Source organism: Cricetulus griseus, chromosome 7 (genome assembly GCF_003668045.3).
Source record: "Cricetulus griseus strain 17A/GY chromosome 7, alternate assembly CriGri-PICRH-1.0, whole genome shotgun sequence".
NCBI lineage: Eukaryota > Metazoa > Chordata > Mammalia > Rodentia > Cricetidae > Cricetulus > Cricetulus griseus.
This window is the reverse complement of record NC_048600.1, coordinates 48,501,091-48,520,052: the sequence shown is the minus strand read 5'-3', so window position 1 is coordinate 48,520,052 and position 18,962 is coordinate 48,501,091. Positions and strand designations below refer to the sequence as shown.

At 37.5% G+C, this 18,962-nt stretch overlaps 1 protein-coding gene across 4 annotated transcripts in view; it reads left to right on the top strand.

Annotated features, from left to right (window-relative positions):
* The window catches only part of LOC100762081 (ran-binding protein 17), a 276,621-nt gene that overhangs the window by 158,625 nt on the left and 99,034 nt on the right, over positions 1–18,962 (top strand). For 3 of the 4 annotated variants that reach the window (XM_027425205.2, XM_027425203.2, XM_035447595.1), the window contains 3 exons: positions 1,950–2,009; positions 10,526–10,599; positions 11,547–11,627. In XM_027425205.2, the coding sequence (XP_027281006.1) occupies positions 1,950–2,009; positions 10,526–10,599; positions 11,547–11,627 (215 nt within the window). The remainder of the gene's footprint in view (positions 1–1,949; positions 2,010–10,525; positions 10,600–11,546; positions 11,628–18,962) is intronic. The other variant, XM_027425204.2, reaches the window with a different exon arrangement.

Below are 18,962 nucleotides of genomic sequence, written 5' to 3'. Positions count from 1 at the left end.
ACATATAAGATTACAAGGAAAGAAACTGTCCTCTCAGCACATGCCAGTAGTGGCCACAGCAGCTTATGCAAATGGGAGTTTTACTGTACCAGGACTGTCCTGCATACTCTGTATTAATTCTCCACTTCAATCCTTTCACAAAGCCCTCAAATATGAAGTCCTATATACATCAAGCTATAGTTTTTTAAGAAGCCAAATTTTAAAGGTTAATCAAGTTACTTATTATAGTCACTTTATAGTTGGCTGAATCCCACGAGTCTTGAGTTTCAGAACCTATGCCCCAACCAGCCCTCTAGACTCCTACCTGATTAGTGATATTATTTTTAATTGTTTTAGATTTATTTATGTATAGGAGTGTTTTGCTTGCATGTATGTTTGTGCATGATTGGTGTCCTCAGAGATTAGAAGAGTGGGTCAGACCCCCCAAAACTGGAGTTAGGTTTGTCTTAGCCACCATGTGTCCTAGGAACCGAAACCAGGTCCTCTGCAAGGAACAAGTACTCTTAACCAATGAGCCATCTCTCCAGCTTCACATGTTATTATTCATTACATTATTCTTTGTATTCTTATATAGATAAAGAATAGAGACTATCAGTAATTTAAAATTGTAGAATTAATTCATTAAGTAAAAATGTTTTTGAGTGATTATCTGTGAAGTTAATAATTAGTAGATTCTCCATCAACACCTCATGTGTTACATGTGTTTTATTTGTTTGGAAGCAGAAGGGTCAGTTCATGTCTACTACATAGCAAGTTCAAGACCAGCTTTGGCCATGTGAAATTCCATCTGAAAATAAAAAGAACCTGCTGATACAGTGGGGAAAAATACGAATGTCATTGATGATTTTCATTCCTGGATTATTATTTCATTCCTTACCATGGTACAGATTCCCTCCCATTAGGAAAAGATAAAGAATTAAAGTGTCTTTTAGGAGGTTGGAGGTTACAGAGGCTGGGTTTTTTTTTTTTTCAGATTTTTTTTTTATTTGAATTAGAAACAAGATAGTTTTACATGTCAATCCCAGTTCCCTTCTCCCTCCCATCCTCCCCTACCACCTCCCAACTAAAACCCTACCTATCACATATCCTTTTTTCTATTCTTCCCCTGACTCAACCTTTCTGCTCCCTCATGACCTCTGCATCCTTCCTCTTCTTCCCTTCTCATTCTTGTAGCTCCCTCCCCACTCTTCCCGTGCTCTCAATTTGTTCAGGGGATCTTGACCCTTTCCCTTCTCCAGGGGACCGAGTATATCTCTCTTAGGGTCCTCCTTGTTTACTAGCTTCACAGAAGCTGTTTTTTAATATAGGAAATGGTGTCCCATTTCAGAGAGAGATTCTGGAAAGCAAAGTAGAAATATAGAATCATGTAAATAAAAACAAAGATGCTAAAAGTAGAGATTGCTTCTAAGTAATTATCTTACACCTGCTATGACTACAAGTAGACATGCTTTTATAGAGGATTGGATAGATGTGTGTATAACAAGAAATGGACTAAGGTCAGAAAACTCACTATGATTTTCTTTCTTCTACATAACTACATAACTGAGTTTGTTGGTTTTTAAATGTGGTTTTGGCCATCAGTTAGTGACTTGGTTATTGACATCTTTAGCTCCACATGTTTGCCTAGTGTAAGTGCCTCCTGGAAACTGACAGCTGCCATCATCATTTATTTGTTCGTTTTTTTAGAGCTATCCTTGAATAATTGGTTTTTGAATTCTTTTTTAATTATTCTACTGCAGCAAGCCCATTGTAATTCATATAGCCCCAATCAGAGTTTGAAAATGATTTCACTAAGTTTCAGAATGAAAATCAGTGTCACAAGAATATTTTAAGTGATAGCAACAAAGATTATAAGCCATTTTCTTCCTGTACCTGAAATTGAGAAGGCTTAGTGCTCTTCTCTTGTCTCTGACATCAGGTGGCAGGTCCATAAACTCTGTGCTTTTTAGGTTGTACGCCCGAAGAATGATGTTTCCAGAGTTCCAGAGAAGGCTTGGAAAATAGTTAAGGTGAGTTGAGTACCTGGTTTTGGTGATGGGATCACCAGTCTTTATGTTTATCTCACTGCAATCCCAGGTTCTTGTTTCTGAGATGGACACATGCACACAGGGATAAGGGCATTGATGCATTGCCTTGACTCACTTCTTATACACTATGTATGAAATCCTAGTGTATGGGGCTTAGAGGCAAATGTTCATTAGCAAAACTAACTGTAAAGACTAGCTAATATGAAAGCAGTTTAGGTTTCTTGATATAACATTTCTGATACCTGAGAGGGTAAGTTTTACTTACTACATTGGATGGTATTTTTAACTAGCAGTAACTAACAACTAGCACATACCTGTGCCAGAATGTGTTTCTGGCTGACACTTTCAAGAAGCATGCAGAATAAACAAAATTCTATGCTTCCCAGTTTCTCCCCTCTGCCTTTATCCTCTCACAAACTTTCTACAGCAACTTTTTTTTTCTTTTTTTGCTTTAAATCCTAATCATAGCATCCTCTATGCTTGGTGTTACAAGGTTTTGTTATAACACAAAATTATAAATAAACCCTTAAATGTTTATCTATAATGCTTTCCTCAATCTGTGGTCTCAGACCTTCCAGCCAAGCCTTCTTCTTTTGCCTTAACCTTGTTTGCATCTTTTTCTGTGTGTTTGGAAAGAATAATAGCTAGGATTTTAGCATGGTTTTCTCCCCAGAAGACTGGTGAACAGAAGCTTGGCTCCAGACATGGAGTGAGTTGGCAGCCAGCAAGAGCAAAGCTGTGTCAGGACAAATGTACACTCTTCATCGTCTCTGGTTGGCTTTCAGCTGGTTGCACCACAGGAGTCTCTATGAGCTGTGTATCCTGTGACCAATAACGGGTGCACTCGACCCAGGTCCCTCTTGGCTAGGGACAGCCTGTCGGGAGGCATTAGGTTCATGCTGGTGACGATCCTTAGTCAGTGGCTCCCTGAAGGAACATGAGGCAAACAGCCAGATTCTGTTGAACAGGTGGTAGTTAGACCTTAGCTCTGGTTGTGGGGGTGGTAAGGAAAGATTCTCCAAAATTACCAGCCTGACTGGTTTTCACACTACCTGTGTACTCTGTCCAATAAATGATTGTTTAGAAATGTATCCAGAAATATCTCAGGAGGCATCTGGAATTCTCTAGCTTTTCTACCTTCCTTTAGCAGTCTGGATTTGGGCCCATGTCAGGAATGGAAACCCCACTGGGATGCAAGCAAAAGAGGAAGCATGTTCTTAGCCATGCATCAGTGGAGGCCCCTACTGGGAGAGGGGATTATCACAAGCAGCAGGCAGCCCTGCACCCCAGCCTGCTGAGCGTGCTCTGCCACAGGATGTGGAGATAGGAAATGTGAGGCCAGAGTGCTTGCTCCAAGTTTCCTTACACAATAGGTTGTTATTCAAGCAGATTGGGAATGCTTCTTAAGAGATTTGTTAGGTCCGTGTCCCCTTAGCAAGATGGCCACCACAGATGGTGGGTTCAGATATTCTTGTTACAGTACAAATTTAAGATTCATATTCCACTTCCATACTGGCTTTTCTCTAACTCAGATTCTGCTGGCTGGGGCAAGCAGATTGCTCAGCCATTTCCACTTAGTTTCCAACTTAAATTATGGTTTTAAATTAAATTCTGCCAAAGGATTTTTTGTCTTAATTTCATTCCTGTATTTAGTAATTTTATATTAAATGCTATGGAAAGGTTGGCTAAGATAAATATAGATTTATTCAACATCACTGAGTTTATATATTTAATATGCAGCAATGATGTTTGTACCAATAATTCTCTTGCTGTAATGTTAAGTTTGTTATAGTGTACCTGTTTTATTGTGCTTCAGATGTCAATGAAAGTTCTTCACTTCAAATGGTTCAGCTAAGTAATGAAATGCTGCAAAAGTTCGTTCTCCACCTCAGTCCGCTACCAACACCTTCATTTTTAACAGGGTCCTCATATAGAAAGGACTGAATTGACCACAAGACAAAAATAATGAAAATTGCTTTCTGACTCATAATACACAGTTGCATATCCAAGACTCAAATTCTTTCCTAAGTAACATTAGTGCCTTTGTTGTAAGGGAACTGTCATGTGTGGGGCACTGTCTCCATGTGTGGGCTGTCTCCATGATTTTGAATCAGGTTTTTTCAAGTTACAAGTCAAAGCCTTAACTGATAAGTCACTACAGTAAATTAAAGCAGTGCTTTACAATTCAACTGGAGATGGGATATGTTACCAATTTTATATTATTTGATGTAAGTTTGTAAGAATGTGGTGGTTCAAAGAAGATTTGTCACCTGATAGCAGAAGTCTTTGCTGTTGATTTGTACAACACTGCCAATTTTATGCACTGAGCCTGTGCAGAATATGCTAAAGCCTTTGAGAAGTTATAATATCTTAAACATCTATAGAGAGCTTATGGATATTAACTTACTATAATTTTCTGAAAATTCATTATCCAAAAATCTTAATTCATTATAATGGCTCTTATGAAAACCTACAGAACTAGGTTTCTCTTATTCTCATATTTGCACACAATGAGAGATTCGTTGTTTCTAATTTGTTTCATGTGGTGCTTCTGAGTACATCTCACAGAGGGCTGTTATTGAATCTCTGTGACTGTCATTATATCCATCAACCTCTAGGAACTAACATTCTGGGTTTCCCAGTTCTGTAATCTACTTCAGATGTAAGGATTGACATAATTAGCTTCTCACAAGTTATAACCAGAATGTAGCACATACCTAATGCCAAGTATTGGCTTGAAGGGGGGAAAAAGCAGTTTAAAAATTAGCATAGGATTTGCTTTCACTCCTTATTAAATTTACAGCCAAATATCTTGTTGCTATTTTTATGTTGATTCCCTTATCTGCTTGTCTTATTTGACTCCTTTTAAAAACTGTATATAAGAACATTGAGAAAAGCAGAGAAATGAAAGGATGATTGAAGATGTCTACCTATAAATGCACAAGCAACATCTGTCATTAGGTAAGTTCAGAAAGTGGAGAGTGCATTGTACCACTTAAGTAGTCCATTCACATTCAAACACTTTCCTGATATTTAAAAGAAACTTTGTAGTAAAATAACAAGGATTTATTAACATGAGTTTTAGGAACATGTATTCTCAAACTGTAATGACAGCTTCTGACATTTATAGAAATTCCATATATTTCTGTTTTAATGTGTCAGAGTTAAAATGGGTACTTTGAAGCTTCTAAGGCAGCAACTGTTTAGAAGTAGAAAGAGTTGATGTTCAGGAGACTGAGCCCATAGAAGTGGTAGAGGCTAGCCTAACCTGCATAAGGCACTAGGTCCAATTCCCAGCACCACACACACAAAAAAAAAAAAAAAAAAAAAAAAAAAAAAGGAGAGAGAATTGAAGGTCTTGTGTCATGAAATACTGGCATAGTTGTTCTATCCCTTGAACAAAGGCAATTTAATTTCTGTGGCTAGAATGTGTTAATTGATTCAATATATACATAAAGATTTCAGAATTACTAATGCAAATTTCAAAAGTTTGTTGGTCTTGATGGTTATCTTTATGCTATTAAAATCCATGAGTGCTGGAGAAATGGCTTAGTAGTTAAAGCACTTTATGCACAGCATGAAGAATTTGGATCTCCAAAACCCACATAAAAGACATGTAGGCAGGGTAATTCCAGCACTCCAAAGCAGGAGATAGAGAATCCGCAGGACAAGTGGCAAAAATGGGCACACTCCAGGTTCAGCTAGAGAGCCTTTCTCAATAAATGAAGTAGATAAAGAGTGATCAAGGAAAACAATTGATGTCACTTTCAGGTCTCTGTACATTCTTAATTATGCAGTTGCACCCTCACACACGCAAAACACACACACACACACACACACACACACAGTCTAAAAGAAATACTGTCTTCTGTTTCTGTTACTTTTGATGTGTAAGGCCTTCTCTTTCAAAGGGTTAGCTGAGCATTACAGAATCTGCTGGGCAGAAAGACCATTGAAGAGAGATAGTGGGAAGTAGCATTTGTAAAGTTAACTGTCAAATGCCAAGGTGTGTGACAAGAGATTATCATTCAATCATCACTAAAACTTGTTTAAATTCCTTGTTATGAATTACTGTTATTATTTCTGTTTTACCAATAAGGAACCAAGATTCAGAGGTTTTGAGGAACACCTGACTAAGAATTCACATCCAGGGCTGGAGGGATGACTCAGTGGTTGGGAGCACTGGCTGCTTTTCCAGAAGACCTGGGTTCAGTTCCTGGCACTCACATGGCAGTTCATGGCTGTCTGTGACTCCAGTTCTGGGGGTGCCCAACATCATCACACAGACAAATGTGCACATGAAATAAAAATAAATAATTTTGAAGTGCCTCATTTAGGGGGAAAAAAAAAAAAACCAACAACAACAGATCCAAATGTCTTTGAAACCAAAGCCTGTTCTTTGTTTTGCTAAGTTCAAGACCATGTTCTAAGAACTCTGAATAGCGATTTCCCCTCCCCTCCAAGAGCACAAGCTTAAATAGTGGGTGAAACTTTTATTCACATGAAAAGCTGACACTACTAAATCATAATATCATTATATGATAAGTATCTATAATAGACTTGAAACAGTGGATGCTCCCAAAATTCCAAGGAAGAAAGTTCTTCTTACCTAATCTTAGAGAAAGCTTTCTCCAGGGAATACTTAAGCTTTAAAACCATACCGTTTTAAACAACAAAAGTTTGCCAGTTCCCATACTTAGTGAGTGGGGTTTTAAATACAAGATCCTGTTCCAAAGGGGAAAAAAAAAAAAAGAATTGAAGTTGAATTGGCAAAACTATACATTTGATCATTAGCAAGCATTAGTAAAGTGGTGGGCATGGTGGACATAGAAGATAGTGTTAGCTCTGCTCTCAGATGTACTGAAGGGGGAAAAACAAAGGAGGGCTGAAGCAGGCAAAATTTGTTTTCAGTGTATATGTTCCTGACAGTATAAAGCACAAGACCAAAGGCATGACTGTATTATTCATTGTCATTGTGTTATCCAACCTTGGAAGAGCAACTGGTGACTTGGTCTTTCTCCTTTGGTGGCAGTGGTATATTTTGAAGTAGTCTTTCTATGTAACCCATTAGCTTCCAACTCAAAATCTTTGTATCTGTTTCTTGACAGCTGGGATTAAATGCACTACTTTGCCTGACCTTAATCTCTTTTTCTGTGGTATTTACATGTGTCTCATTAAAATCAAATTATCTTACTAGCTTCTGGATACAAAGGTTAGTCTTCTGTGTGCTGAAGATGGCCTTTTTCTCCTTCCAATTCCATTCTTCCTGAAAAGGAATTTTATGATATGGTTTCTTCATGCTATCATAAAATGTTTTGGTAAAATTAATTTTTAAAATTATTTTGAAATGATAAAAGTTGCAGAAAGTGTTCAGAACTCTGAATATTATCTTAGAATTGTTTTCAGTAGAAATTTTTTATTGACTTGTGCTTTATCATAAATAACTTTGTAGATGCTCCCCAGTGGGCAAGTTATCTCTTACCTCTTAAATAGTCTTACCTATCACATTATTAAATTCTAAACGTTAGAAGATATTTTCATATTATTTTCATCTTCTGCAAATGATACAAGACCTTGAAAATGTGAGACAGTCTTTTAAAAGAAATGCTGTAATCATACATTGATTTTAAATGACCCTGTCACACGTGAAAACAAATCAGATTGTTGCTCTTAATGAGCTTTTCAATTTACTATTCAGTAGATCAGATAAGTGGATTTAAGAGGTAATGATCCTGCTTAGTACTCGAGCTTGACTGTCAGATCCTGGTAGTGGAGAGAAGTCCCCGAGGACAGAAGCGTTGACACAGCTCTAGATGGGATAATGGGGATCAAAGCTAATGGATGCTAAAAGGAATGGTGAAAGTTATAAGGAGGATTGTGGGTTAAAGCACTGCCTGTGCCAGTGTTGACTGTTTGCTCTTGTGTGTTATTGCTTCAGATCTGATGCTTTTAGAAAATGTTTTGACAGCAGAGCACAACAGACCTGCCTGCCAGCAAACTAGCACAACAGGAAAATTCCTGGTGGGAACCTCGGTTTTCAAAGATACACTTCTGTTACTGTTTTCACTATGGCATAGTGAAAATGAAAGTTAGGTTAGGTCTCAGTTTTGCCAAGAAGTAGCATTTATAAAGACTATGATGTAAAATTTCCTTTTACAGACGTACAGAGTAGTCATCCTATGATCCAGAACAAGAGCGTTAGCTAGGAGTTAACAGAAAGGAGGAGGATGTGATGAAAATACACCAAGAATAGGCTGTTTAAGATAACGCCTTATCTCTTCCAAAAACCCACTCAGCTACATCTTCCAGGAGTGTCCAGTGCATTTATAGCACATTTTCTTTCTTTGAAGATGATTGTGAACTCAAGAGGGAAAACTAGGGTTTTGCCCTGGAGTAGAGTTTGGTTTAAATAGCTTCATTCATGTTTTCATGCTTGGTAAGCACCAGTGCCTTTAAATTTCCAGGCAAGGTGAAGAACACAGTGTGTGCCCCTGCAGGAGCAATGAGCAGAAGAGAGCAGACAGTAGGAAACCGGGTCCCCATTGTTGTCTGCTTTCACAAATTAGTCTTTTATACATGATCTCACTAGATAATCACAAATTAAAATAACAATCAATCCAAGCTACTCTCTATAATACTTTTCTCTCTTTTCATTTTTGCCAACAGAATTCAATATATACTAAAAACGGGGGAGGGCATATTTCATTTTTCGATTATTCACATTGTAATCCAGTCTTTGTAGGTCCACCCATTACTTTTTCTATCACATATTAAGTACTCTTGTCTTGGTTGCTGAGACAAAGAATATGCCATAATATCAGCCCTCAAGGATCTAATAGCATAATGGGAGAGTTGGACAACTAAACATTACGATGTGAAAGGACCATGGTGGAAGAACAGAGCAGATATGGAGGAATATACAGGAAAATGCAGCTCACCCTGCCTGGGAGGCTAATAAGGCCTTTGGGAATGACTTTTGAATGGTGGGTGGCGGGGGAGGGAGGCTGATACTGAGCCAGAGAAATCCTATGGATTACTCAGTACTTAACGTGCTTAGGGTTGAGAGAAATGGTGGGAAATGGGGTATACTCGGGGCCAAGGCAGGCATGAAAGATGTGAACACCAAAAGTCATGTCAGATTTTCCAAGAGGACCAATTTGAATCTTCCTGGTCTTGGGTCATGGTAAATTAAGGGGAAGTTCCCTTTCTACACACCATTCTTCCTTTGATAGGATTGGTGATAACTAGGGTCCCTTAGGCTCTCTTTCCCTCCTGCCACAAGTGTCTTAGGACCTTACAGTGATCACAGCAGCCGTTGCATAGTTGTAGGAATTCTGTCCTAGAGGCTCTGTAGTCAACAAAAGAGACAATGGAAAGTTGAATATTAATTTTCTTTCCTCCCTCTCCCCCAGCTTGTTCCCACCATTCTGTTCCTTTCCTACTCTCTCCCTCTACAGCCACCCCTTCCTTTTCTGCCTGTACACCTTCCAGTTGCCCTGCTAGCCTGAGGAAGAGGCTTCCAGACATAGGACTCAAGTTGAAAATCTGTAACTCAGGGTTCTGATTTGCATAATCTTAAAATTCAAATACAATACTTGTGTGACCTTTAATTCTGATTTATTGTCTTGTTGTGACCTGTGACAGTATGTAAGCTAATGTGTAAATAAAGCTATTTTGCCGTACTTAGTAAATAAACATAACAGAAGGTGAGACCACGTAACCACTGGGGGATAAAAATGACAGAAAAGAGATCCCATGCAGCTGGTGTCTGGCAGGGACAACCTGGAATCCCACCAGAGCATAGGGGGTGTAGAGGTGTTAACTACTCTCAGCTTTGTTAGGCTCCCAGGGAATGTTCCATTGGCTGCTGGTGGTATTTCCCCACTTGGAGTGGGATTGTGTGTTCGTACGCACAATGTGCCTAAGGTTGAGACAGAAACATCATACCCCAAACTCTGCAACCAGCTCTGCCCACTTAGAAGCTCAGTCCCACCGTCAGCAGTAAGACCTGTCTCTGTGCCTCTCTCAGGTGTGTGTAACTGATACATGAGCTCATGGCTTTCTAAAAATTCTTCCTTTTATAATCACCTTGAATTATCTTGAATTTTATTGATACTTTCCTGAAATCTAGAATAGTTAGAAAGTGTTTATCTTAGATTCTTTTTTTGAACATTTTTTCCAGTCTTTTGCATGCCTATTCCCACTTTCAAGAAAAAGGTGCTTCCCAACTTTGAAGACAAAGACGTTATGTGTTGTGTTGGGTGAAAAATGAGTGTGGGTCTTTGTGTAAGTATATATACATCCCAAAGGAGGAGTGCTTCCTGTGGGAAAGTTAATGCAGTCTAGGATGATATTGTTTTAATTTCATTAGCTCTTTACTCACTCCCTGTTTCAGTGTGGATGCAGCAGATCTTTGAGTTTTAGACTTCTTAACTTGAGTAGTCTTTTGAAACTGCCTATGAATAATAAAGCTTTTAACACTTAAATTTTTCATGCAGGTCTATGCCTGTATGTCAGAAGTCTTAGGAATAACAGATGACAACCATGTTCTAGAAACATTCATGACAAAAATGTGAGTATCTATTTAGATTTTTAATTTTCTTCTGTTGTTTTGAATCACATATCATCTTACTGTATTTGAATCTCTTATAAATAACTAATTTCTTAACTCAAAATTTTAATGTTATTTTTTAGTGTGTACATTGTTCTTCATTGAAGCTTACTTCACATACTTAAAACTCACCATCTAAAGGGCATTATCATTTGTCAGGAAGTCCATGTGATTATAGTATACAATGTCAGAACAGTGTTCTAAAAAGATTTACAGATATTGACTCTACAGTTCAGTTGGGCAGAATTTTTTTACTTTTATAGTTAAAAACAAAATGCCCTAACTCAAAGACCAATGAAGAACTATTTAAAAGCTGTAGTCATAATCACCTTAAAGTAGAACATCCATTGTCTCCAGCAGAGATGTGTTTGTCGAGCTGAATGGTTTGTCCTCACAGACACACTGTTCCATGTTGAACTGACATTGGTATGCTTCCACTTGCATACTGTGTGTCTCACAGACAACCCTATCTTGCTTGCAGGACAAAACTGGGTCAACACCAGGACCGTAAGTCAGTTTTTGAGCCGCCAGATGATGATTCTTTTGGGGCAATAACTGGTTCACCTTCATTTGATTTCCTTTGTGATGATAATTCCTCTTTTCTTTCCATTTAGCTTGATTCTAAATTAAGTGTTTCTTCTGTGAACACTTAACAATATAGGCTGACTGACTTAGATAACTATGTACAGAACTATTTTAAACTTAGGGAATTATATGCCAATGTTCACAGTAAATTGAACTATAAAAGTTTAAATGTGCTTTAAGAATAAAAAAAGTTATATTGAATTTTGAACATGCTTTTCATTTTGTGATTGAAGTCACCTAACTTTTATAAAATAGTTGTATCTTTCTGTTGTTCTCCTTATGCAGGCATCGATCTAACAATTTCCAACTTTTTTCATATTTAGTGTTACAAACCTGAAGTACTGGGGAAGATGTGAGCCTGTAATTTCAAGGACTCTTCAGTTCCTAAATGACCTTTCAGTTGGATATCCTTTTCACTGTATATGTGATACACTAATCCTACACGTGCATTTACCTGGCCAAATATTTCCCCTGCTTTTAATTTTCCAAAATTTTACAATAAAAAAATTTAATATGTTTAGCTTTATCTATAAATGTGTATTTATAATAACTGTACTATGAAGCATTTTTAATCATAACAGACCTTATATAAACATACATACAGATATGTATGTATGTATGTATGTATGTATTCCTAACTAGCTAGTTTTGCTTATATTACTCTAGGATAATAAATGCTTACATAATAAAGTATGTGCACTCATGTATTTCAGCCCATAGTTGTTCATAATCTTCAGAAACTTTTTCTAAAAGAAAGCGTATAACTAGCTTGAAGAAGGTAAATGTTCCTGGGTCCCTCATTAAGAGCCTCTTGCACATCAGTCATATGGCTTGCACAAGTTAAGACACATAAAAGAATAATAGAACGAGAGTTACTGGCTTTTTAATCACTTCTAGTATTGTTGGCTTCCTTGTCAGATCACTGTCACACCTACTCATATTAAGATTTTCTGTTACACGTTGAATGTTTACATTTTTGTCCTTAGAAATCCGTAAAAATTTGAAGCCAGGAATCATCATTATTGGATATTTATAATATTTTAGCAGTGAGAACTTGATTGTAGATTGCAGATTATGTTGTTAGCTGTAAGGTACATAGATGTTGTGAAAAATAAATAAACATTGGTTTAGTTAACCTGTAAGATTAGCTGATATTTTAATATAAGTACAAATTCTGAAAATGCTTGGCTTTGGATGGAAACCTTTAATGTAGTTTCATTCCAAGAATATGCTTGTATTAGTTAAGTTTAAGATTGTGTTCCTCCATAAACCATAAAAGATTTCTAAAGTATTAGACACCCACTTTTGTGCTGGAATTTAATATGCAACTTTTTATTGGAAAATAATCGTCCTTGTCTGGCAAAATCCACCATGCAATATTTCTGTTAGTAGGTATAATGCAATAAAGACAGGGAGGGCTATTTATCACTACAAATTTTGAGGATTTCAGGATTCTTTTTATTATTTTAATATATTTCTTTGATATTAAATCAGAAAAATGATAAATTACACCTGTCCAGGCTGTTTTTCCTCTTTACTGAAAAGTGATGTACAACCCAATTCCAGTGGTCATTTTGGCTTTTTAAGATATGTATTTTTTCTTATTAAAAAAACTCCACCTGTATTTTTTTCTAATAATGGTGCTGAAATACTCTTTATTTCTAACATATGAAGTGTTTGATAAGTACTTCATAGTATTGCAACCTCTCCAGCTTTTCACAGTGAATTACTGAGAAAGCGTGTTATCTGGAAGAAGGCCTGTGATGGTAGAACACAGACCTATTGTTTAGATTCACTCTGGTTTTAGTTTGAAATTGATATTTAATATAAAATTAATTTGATTTGTATTTTAGTATAATTTGCATAATGTCTAATTTATTGGTGTCTATTAAGATAGTTTTTCTGTTATCTATTCTAAGCACAACTTTTATAACCTTATATCTTATAAGCCATTTATTCCTTTTGAGTACCTCTTAAAATTAATTTTTAAAAGTCTTATTTTCAAAAAATGTATTTGATAAAGGTTAAAGGTTGTAACAGATATGAATTATTTCTATGCAGGTACATTGATTTGTATTTTTTAACAATTATTTCAAGTTTGCATATTTAGAAATATATATTAGCTCAATTTGATTTCGTTGCTCAGTTATTTGAATTATAAATCATTATGTCCCTTCTAGCTGATCAGTCATGAAATATCTTTGAATTCATTTACATAATGGAATATGTGCTTGGTGTATCCATTTCAATGTGGTCTCTGGTTACCTAATGTGTGTTTTGTTGTTCTCTCCAATTTCATTATTATATGTGTTTTTTAATCATGATCTTAAAATAATACCTTATTTTTTGATAAAAATACAATTGCATTCTTCAGCTGAAGGAAAGTATCACCTATTGGTCTGCCTTAATGAAAAGCCTTATGTTGATACTCAAAATATTTTGATATATTATTAGCAAGTCAGTGAAAACCATGTTATGAAATTTTTTCATTTTCTTTCTAACGTACCTTTTTGGGTATTTTGATTTGTGTTGTTTTGTTTTCCTTTTTATTTTCTTTTTTATTAATTTATTTTTTATATTCCAATTCCACTTCACCCTCCCTTCTCTCCTTCCTCTTCCCCCACGCCCCCTCCTCCCATCTGTTCCTCCGAGAGGGTAAGGCCTCCCCTAGGAAGTCTACTAAGTCTGTCCCATCATCTCTTTGAGGAAGGACCAAGGCACCTCTCCACCACCACCACCACCCCCCCACACACACACCCCTGTGTCTAGTCTGGGCAAGGTATTTCTCCATATAGAATGGGCTCCATTAAGTCAGTTTGTGCATTAGAATTAGATCTTGGACCCACTGCCAGTGACTTCATATATTGTCCCAGTCACACCGTTGTCACCTGTATTAAGAGAGTCTAGTTCGGTCTTATGCAGGTTCCCCATTTGTCAGACCAAAGTCAGTGATCTCTCATTAGCTGGGGTCAACTAATTCTGTGGGTTTCCCCATTATGGTCTTGACTCCTTTGTTCATATTATGGCTCCTCCCTCACTTCAGTTGTACTTCAGGAACTTGGCCCAATGGTTAGCTGTGGATCTCTGCATCTGCTTTCATCTGTTTCTGGAAGAGGGTTCAAGCTTCTCTGGGGTTGTGGATTGTAGACTGGGTATCTTTTGCTTTATGTCTGATATCCACTTATGAGTGAGTACATGCTATATTTGTCTTTCTGGTTTTGGGTTACCTCACTCAGGATGTTTTTTTCTAGTTCTGTGCATTTGCCTGCGAATTTTAGGATGCCATTGTTTCTTACCACTGAGTAAGTACTCTTTGTTTTCCTTTTTTATTTTATGTGCCTCGGGTGGCTGTCATTCAGTGTTAGGACACTCAAAGCCAATCTGTGAACTTTGTTATTTTTCTTTAATCTGACCACTTGTTTGGAAATTAAAATTACCAAAGATTGTTTTTAAGAATTACAGAAAAACCTGAAGTTACCTTAAAGCACTGGTTCAACTTGTTTGAGCATCAGAACATCATGTCTGTTATGACATTATTAGGCCCCACACTAGCACTTGGCTCTAACTGGGACCTGAGAGTCTGCTCTTTACTGAGTCTCTGGGCTACTGACTGGGGACATGTACGTGAACTTTTCCCTTGAAGAATTAGAAAATAGAATTGATTAGAGATCATCTGGCTCCCTTGGTAATGATATGGAAACTGGGTGTTGATGAGGTGTTGGTAGCCTACTCTTAGCCGAATTGATGAGGACTTGGTAATGTTTAAGTCCAGAGACGTTTTGAGAGAACTTTTATATTTTCCCATCAAATTCATTGCCCAGGATAGATATATATTACATCTAGCAAGTATTTTTGAATAACTTGTAGTATAGTCTTAAAATTTCCACAAGTAAAATTCAAGAACTCTTCATTCTTAGTAGCTTGAGCTAACCTTCTCCATCTGGTCCCAGCCCTCCACAGTTGGTCAGTGCCTGGGATCGTCCCTCTCTAAATTGTTTATACATCTGGAATTCTAGTTTCTGTCTGGATGAGAAATGGTGAGATTGTCCAAGTGACTGGAGCAGGGAAGCTGCTGAGAAAATCAAGAGAGTGAAGGTCAACAAAGTGCTCAAAGTTACTTTACCTTAAATGCCAAAAAGGAAGTGTTGAATCTCCAAAGTCCTGTTGTTTGTTAACTGTTCCTTGAATCCTTCCTTCTTTTGGAGGATAGTTGTTTAATATTTCTACTTCAGTTCTTCATTTACTCAAATTGATAACAGTAACACCTCCCACTGTGGGTTCACAGCTATAATAATGAGAAAGGAAGTTTTATTCTTTACAGGCTCCTGTTTGTGGTCACCCTTTTTAGCGTAATCTTTAAAGATTTGGGAAAGGCCAGACTATCTTTCATTTTTAAAAATAGACCCTGGATGTGGGGACAAAATAGGGGGAGGCTGGAGATGATTCGGTGAGCACTTGCTGCTCTAAATGAGATTCAGAGTTGGATTCTCGGCGCCCATGCTAGGTGGTTGTGGGGTGCTGATAGCTCCAGCACCAAGAAACCCAGCCTCCTCTCTGGCCTCCCTATGCACCCATACATGGCATACAAATAAACATACACTCAAATAAAAATAAAATCTTTTAAAAATAAAATAGACCCTAATAAAAAGAGGGTCTGTGTTAATTTTTTTTAGCTTCATTCTCAGTGGGCCATGGGACCAATTATTTCTTTATCACAAAAACAATTATTGATTCTGAGGATCTTGCTCAAAATGAAAACTGGGAGGTCCCTTCTTTAAAATTATTTATAATGTCAAGACCTCCAACAATAAAGCTTTAAACTAGATGAGGCATTTCTAAGTCCTGGAGTCCTGTGTGAATGTGTAGCTCATATGCCCGAGTAACTGCCCTGGTTATCTGTAAATCGTTCCTTTTCTATGGCTTCAGACTATCTCCCCGAAGATGATCTTTACTCCATATTATTAAAGATAAAGTAGTGTCACCTCTCCTATTGAGTGACTGAAGTAGAACTCCTACTTCTTGTTTAAAAAAAAAGAAAACTTAGTCACTTAGATGATTGGTTGAGGTTCATGAGCCTAAGCTTCCTTCATAAATTAACTCATGTTTCTGACATAATGTTCTGATCTGTGGGACTTTCCCCACACACACCATTTTTAAGATCTAAAGTGTCTATAAACAATGAGCATATGTGGCCCTAAGATACCTGCCTAATATCATAACCCACCCTTCTATGTTTAGTGAGTATGGATTACACTATTCAATTCTGAGACCTTTTTTACATTAACACTGTTGTAAGATATATCGTTCAGTTAATATTATTTAGAATCACTTTTTCAGGACTAGAGAGATGGCTCAGGGATTAATAGCACTTGCTAACCTTGCAGAGGACCCAGGTTCAGTCTCCAGCACAACTGTCTGTAACTAATGGAAGAGGCTCTGCACACACGGGGTACACTATGTCATGCAAGCAGAACACTCCCACATGTAAAATAAAGTGAAAAATAGAAGCACTTTTTTCTTTCAAATAGCACATAAAAATAATGGTTTTCTTTTTATTTTTGTATGGTGGCATTTTAGATTTGATGAAATGTGATAGATTCTTGTGCTGGATAGTTTTATGTCAGCTTGATACAAGCTAAAATTATATGAGAGGAGGGAATCTCAATTAAGAAAATGCCTTCATAAGATCAGGCTGTAGGCAAACTTGTAGGACAGTGGTTCTCAACCTTACTAATGCTGTGACCCTTTAATACAGTTCCTCACATTATGGTGACCCCAACCATAAAACTATTTTTATTGCTACTTCATAACTATAATTTTGCTACTGTTATGAATCATAATGTAAATATCTGAGTTTTCCAATGTTCTTAGGTGAACCCTGTGAAAGGGCACATCTACCTCAAAGGGGTTGTGACCTACAAGTTGAGAACCACTGCTATAGGGCATTTTCTTAATTAATGATTGATGAGGGAGGACCCAGCCCATGGTTGGTGCCATCCCTGGGCTGGTGGGTCTGGGTTCTATAAGAAAGCAGACACAGCAAGCCAGTGAGCAGCACCCCTCCATGACTTCTGTACCAGCTCCTGCCTCCAGGTTCCTGCCCTGTTAGAGTTCCTGTCCTGACTTCCTTCCATGATGAGCCATGCTGTGCAAGTTTAAGTCAAATAAACCCTCTCTTTTTTGGTCGTGGTGTTTCATCACAGCAATAGAAACCCTAAGACAAGTTGGTACCTGGATTGTGGGTTATTGCTCCTATGACAGGTCTGACCATGTTTTGAGGGGGAGGATTATAGAAGGACTTTGGAACTTTATACAGGAAAAGCCATTGAATGCAATGCTTGGTGAGCTGTTCTGTAGGAGCTTGGAAGATAAGAACATTGAGGGCAATGCAGAAGATAGAGACCTGGCATGTGAAGTTTCAGAGGGAAGTTTAAAGACTATCTGGGCCATTTGTTATTTTGAATTAAGATTCTGTGGTTCTGGTTAGCTGAGGCTGAAGAATCAGCTGAACGGCTAAAGTGAAACATTTTCTTTGCTTGTACACTTGATGATGGTCAGCCGTAGCTGAGAAGTTAGTGGTGATTAAGAAGTTAAGTGATACACAGAAAAACCCTGTCTCGAAAAACCAAGAAGAAGAAGAAGAAGAAGAAGAAGAAGAAGAAGAAGAAGAAGAAGAAGAAGAAGAAGAAGAAGAAGAAGAAGAAGAAGAAGAAGAAGAAGAAGAAGAGAGGTGAAATCTTCTTGGAAGTGTTTACTGAGAGTCAGCAAATAGCATCTGTGCTCCAGAGGTAACCAAAGTTGTACCTCGAACTGGCAGCCAAACTTGGTCACCCAGCAATGCTTGTCATGGTTGCTAGCTTTATGACTATCTTCACCTGTCTCAATGTTTTCTTTTTAACTATACAGATGCAGAAAAATATTCTGGAAGTTTTGCTCAGTCAGATGTAGCAGTGGCCATTAACAAATTGGTTACTCCTAAAAGATAAGATCCCACTATCATGTCTCGGGCCCAGTTACAATTACAGCTGTATTTCAGTTTTGGTGGAGGAACAAATACTAGCCTTTACAGTCAAGTGGGTCTGTATCACATGGAAAAAAGAGCAGGATTCTGTAGTGTCAGTAGACCTGGATTTGAACCTTGGCTCTACCATGTAGGGGGGGGCCTCCCCCCATCAATCACTAATTAGCCTGTGCTAACTCCTGCTACTGCTCAGGAGTCCTACCTAGCACTGTTGCTGTTCCTGTTACCAGGCTGTGCTCACTACTGTGAGCCGAAGGCCTCCAAACCTAATCCAGTACTGCCGTAAACCACCCAACCTTCTGCCCAAAATGGAGCAACTTAAAAGAACACTTGTGTGCTAGAGAAGAATAAAAAATAAAAGATCATAAAGATATGTCCTTTTGCCTTTCCCTTTAACGTTATAAATCTTAGGACCATTAACTAGCTTTGAACTGAATTCCTGTAAATGAATGTAGATGTTCATATAAATTCTCATTATTGTATTTTTTCAGAGTTTTAATCATTTTTCTTGAGAATTAATTAAAAGGCAGTGGGGACTGACCTTGTACAAAGTGCACAGATGCGGTTCTGAAGAAAATGTCTTTGGCAGATGATGTTTTTCTTTGGATGTTCTGTTTATTGCTTCCATAAATATTCTATTGTCAAAACATGACTTACTGTTTGTTAGCAGTGCTGACAGGAAGGTTTCTCTTAATGGCAGCATTCATATTACCCATAT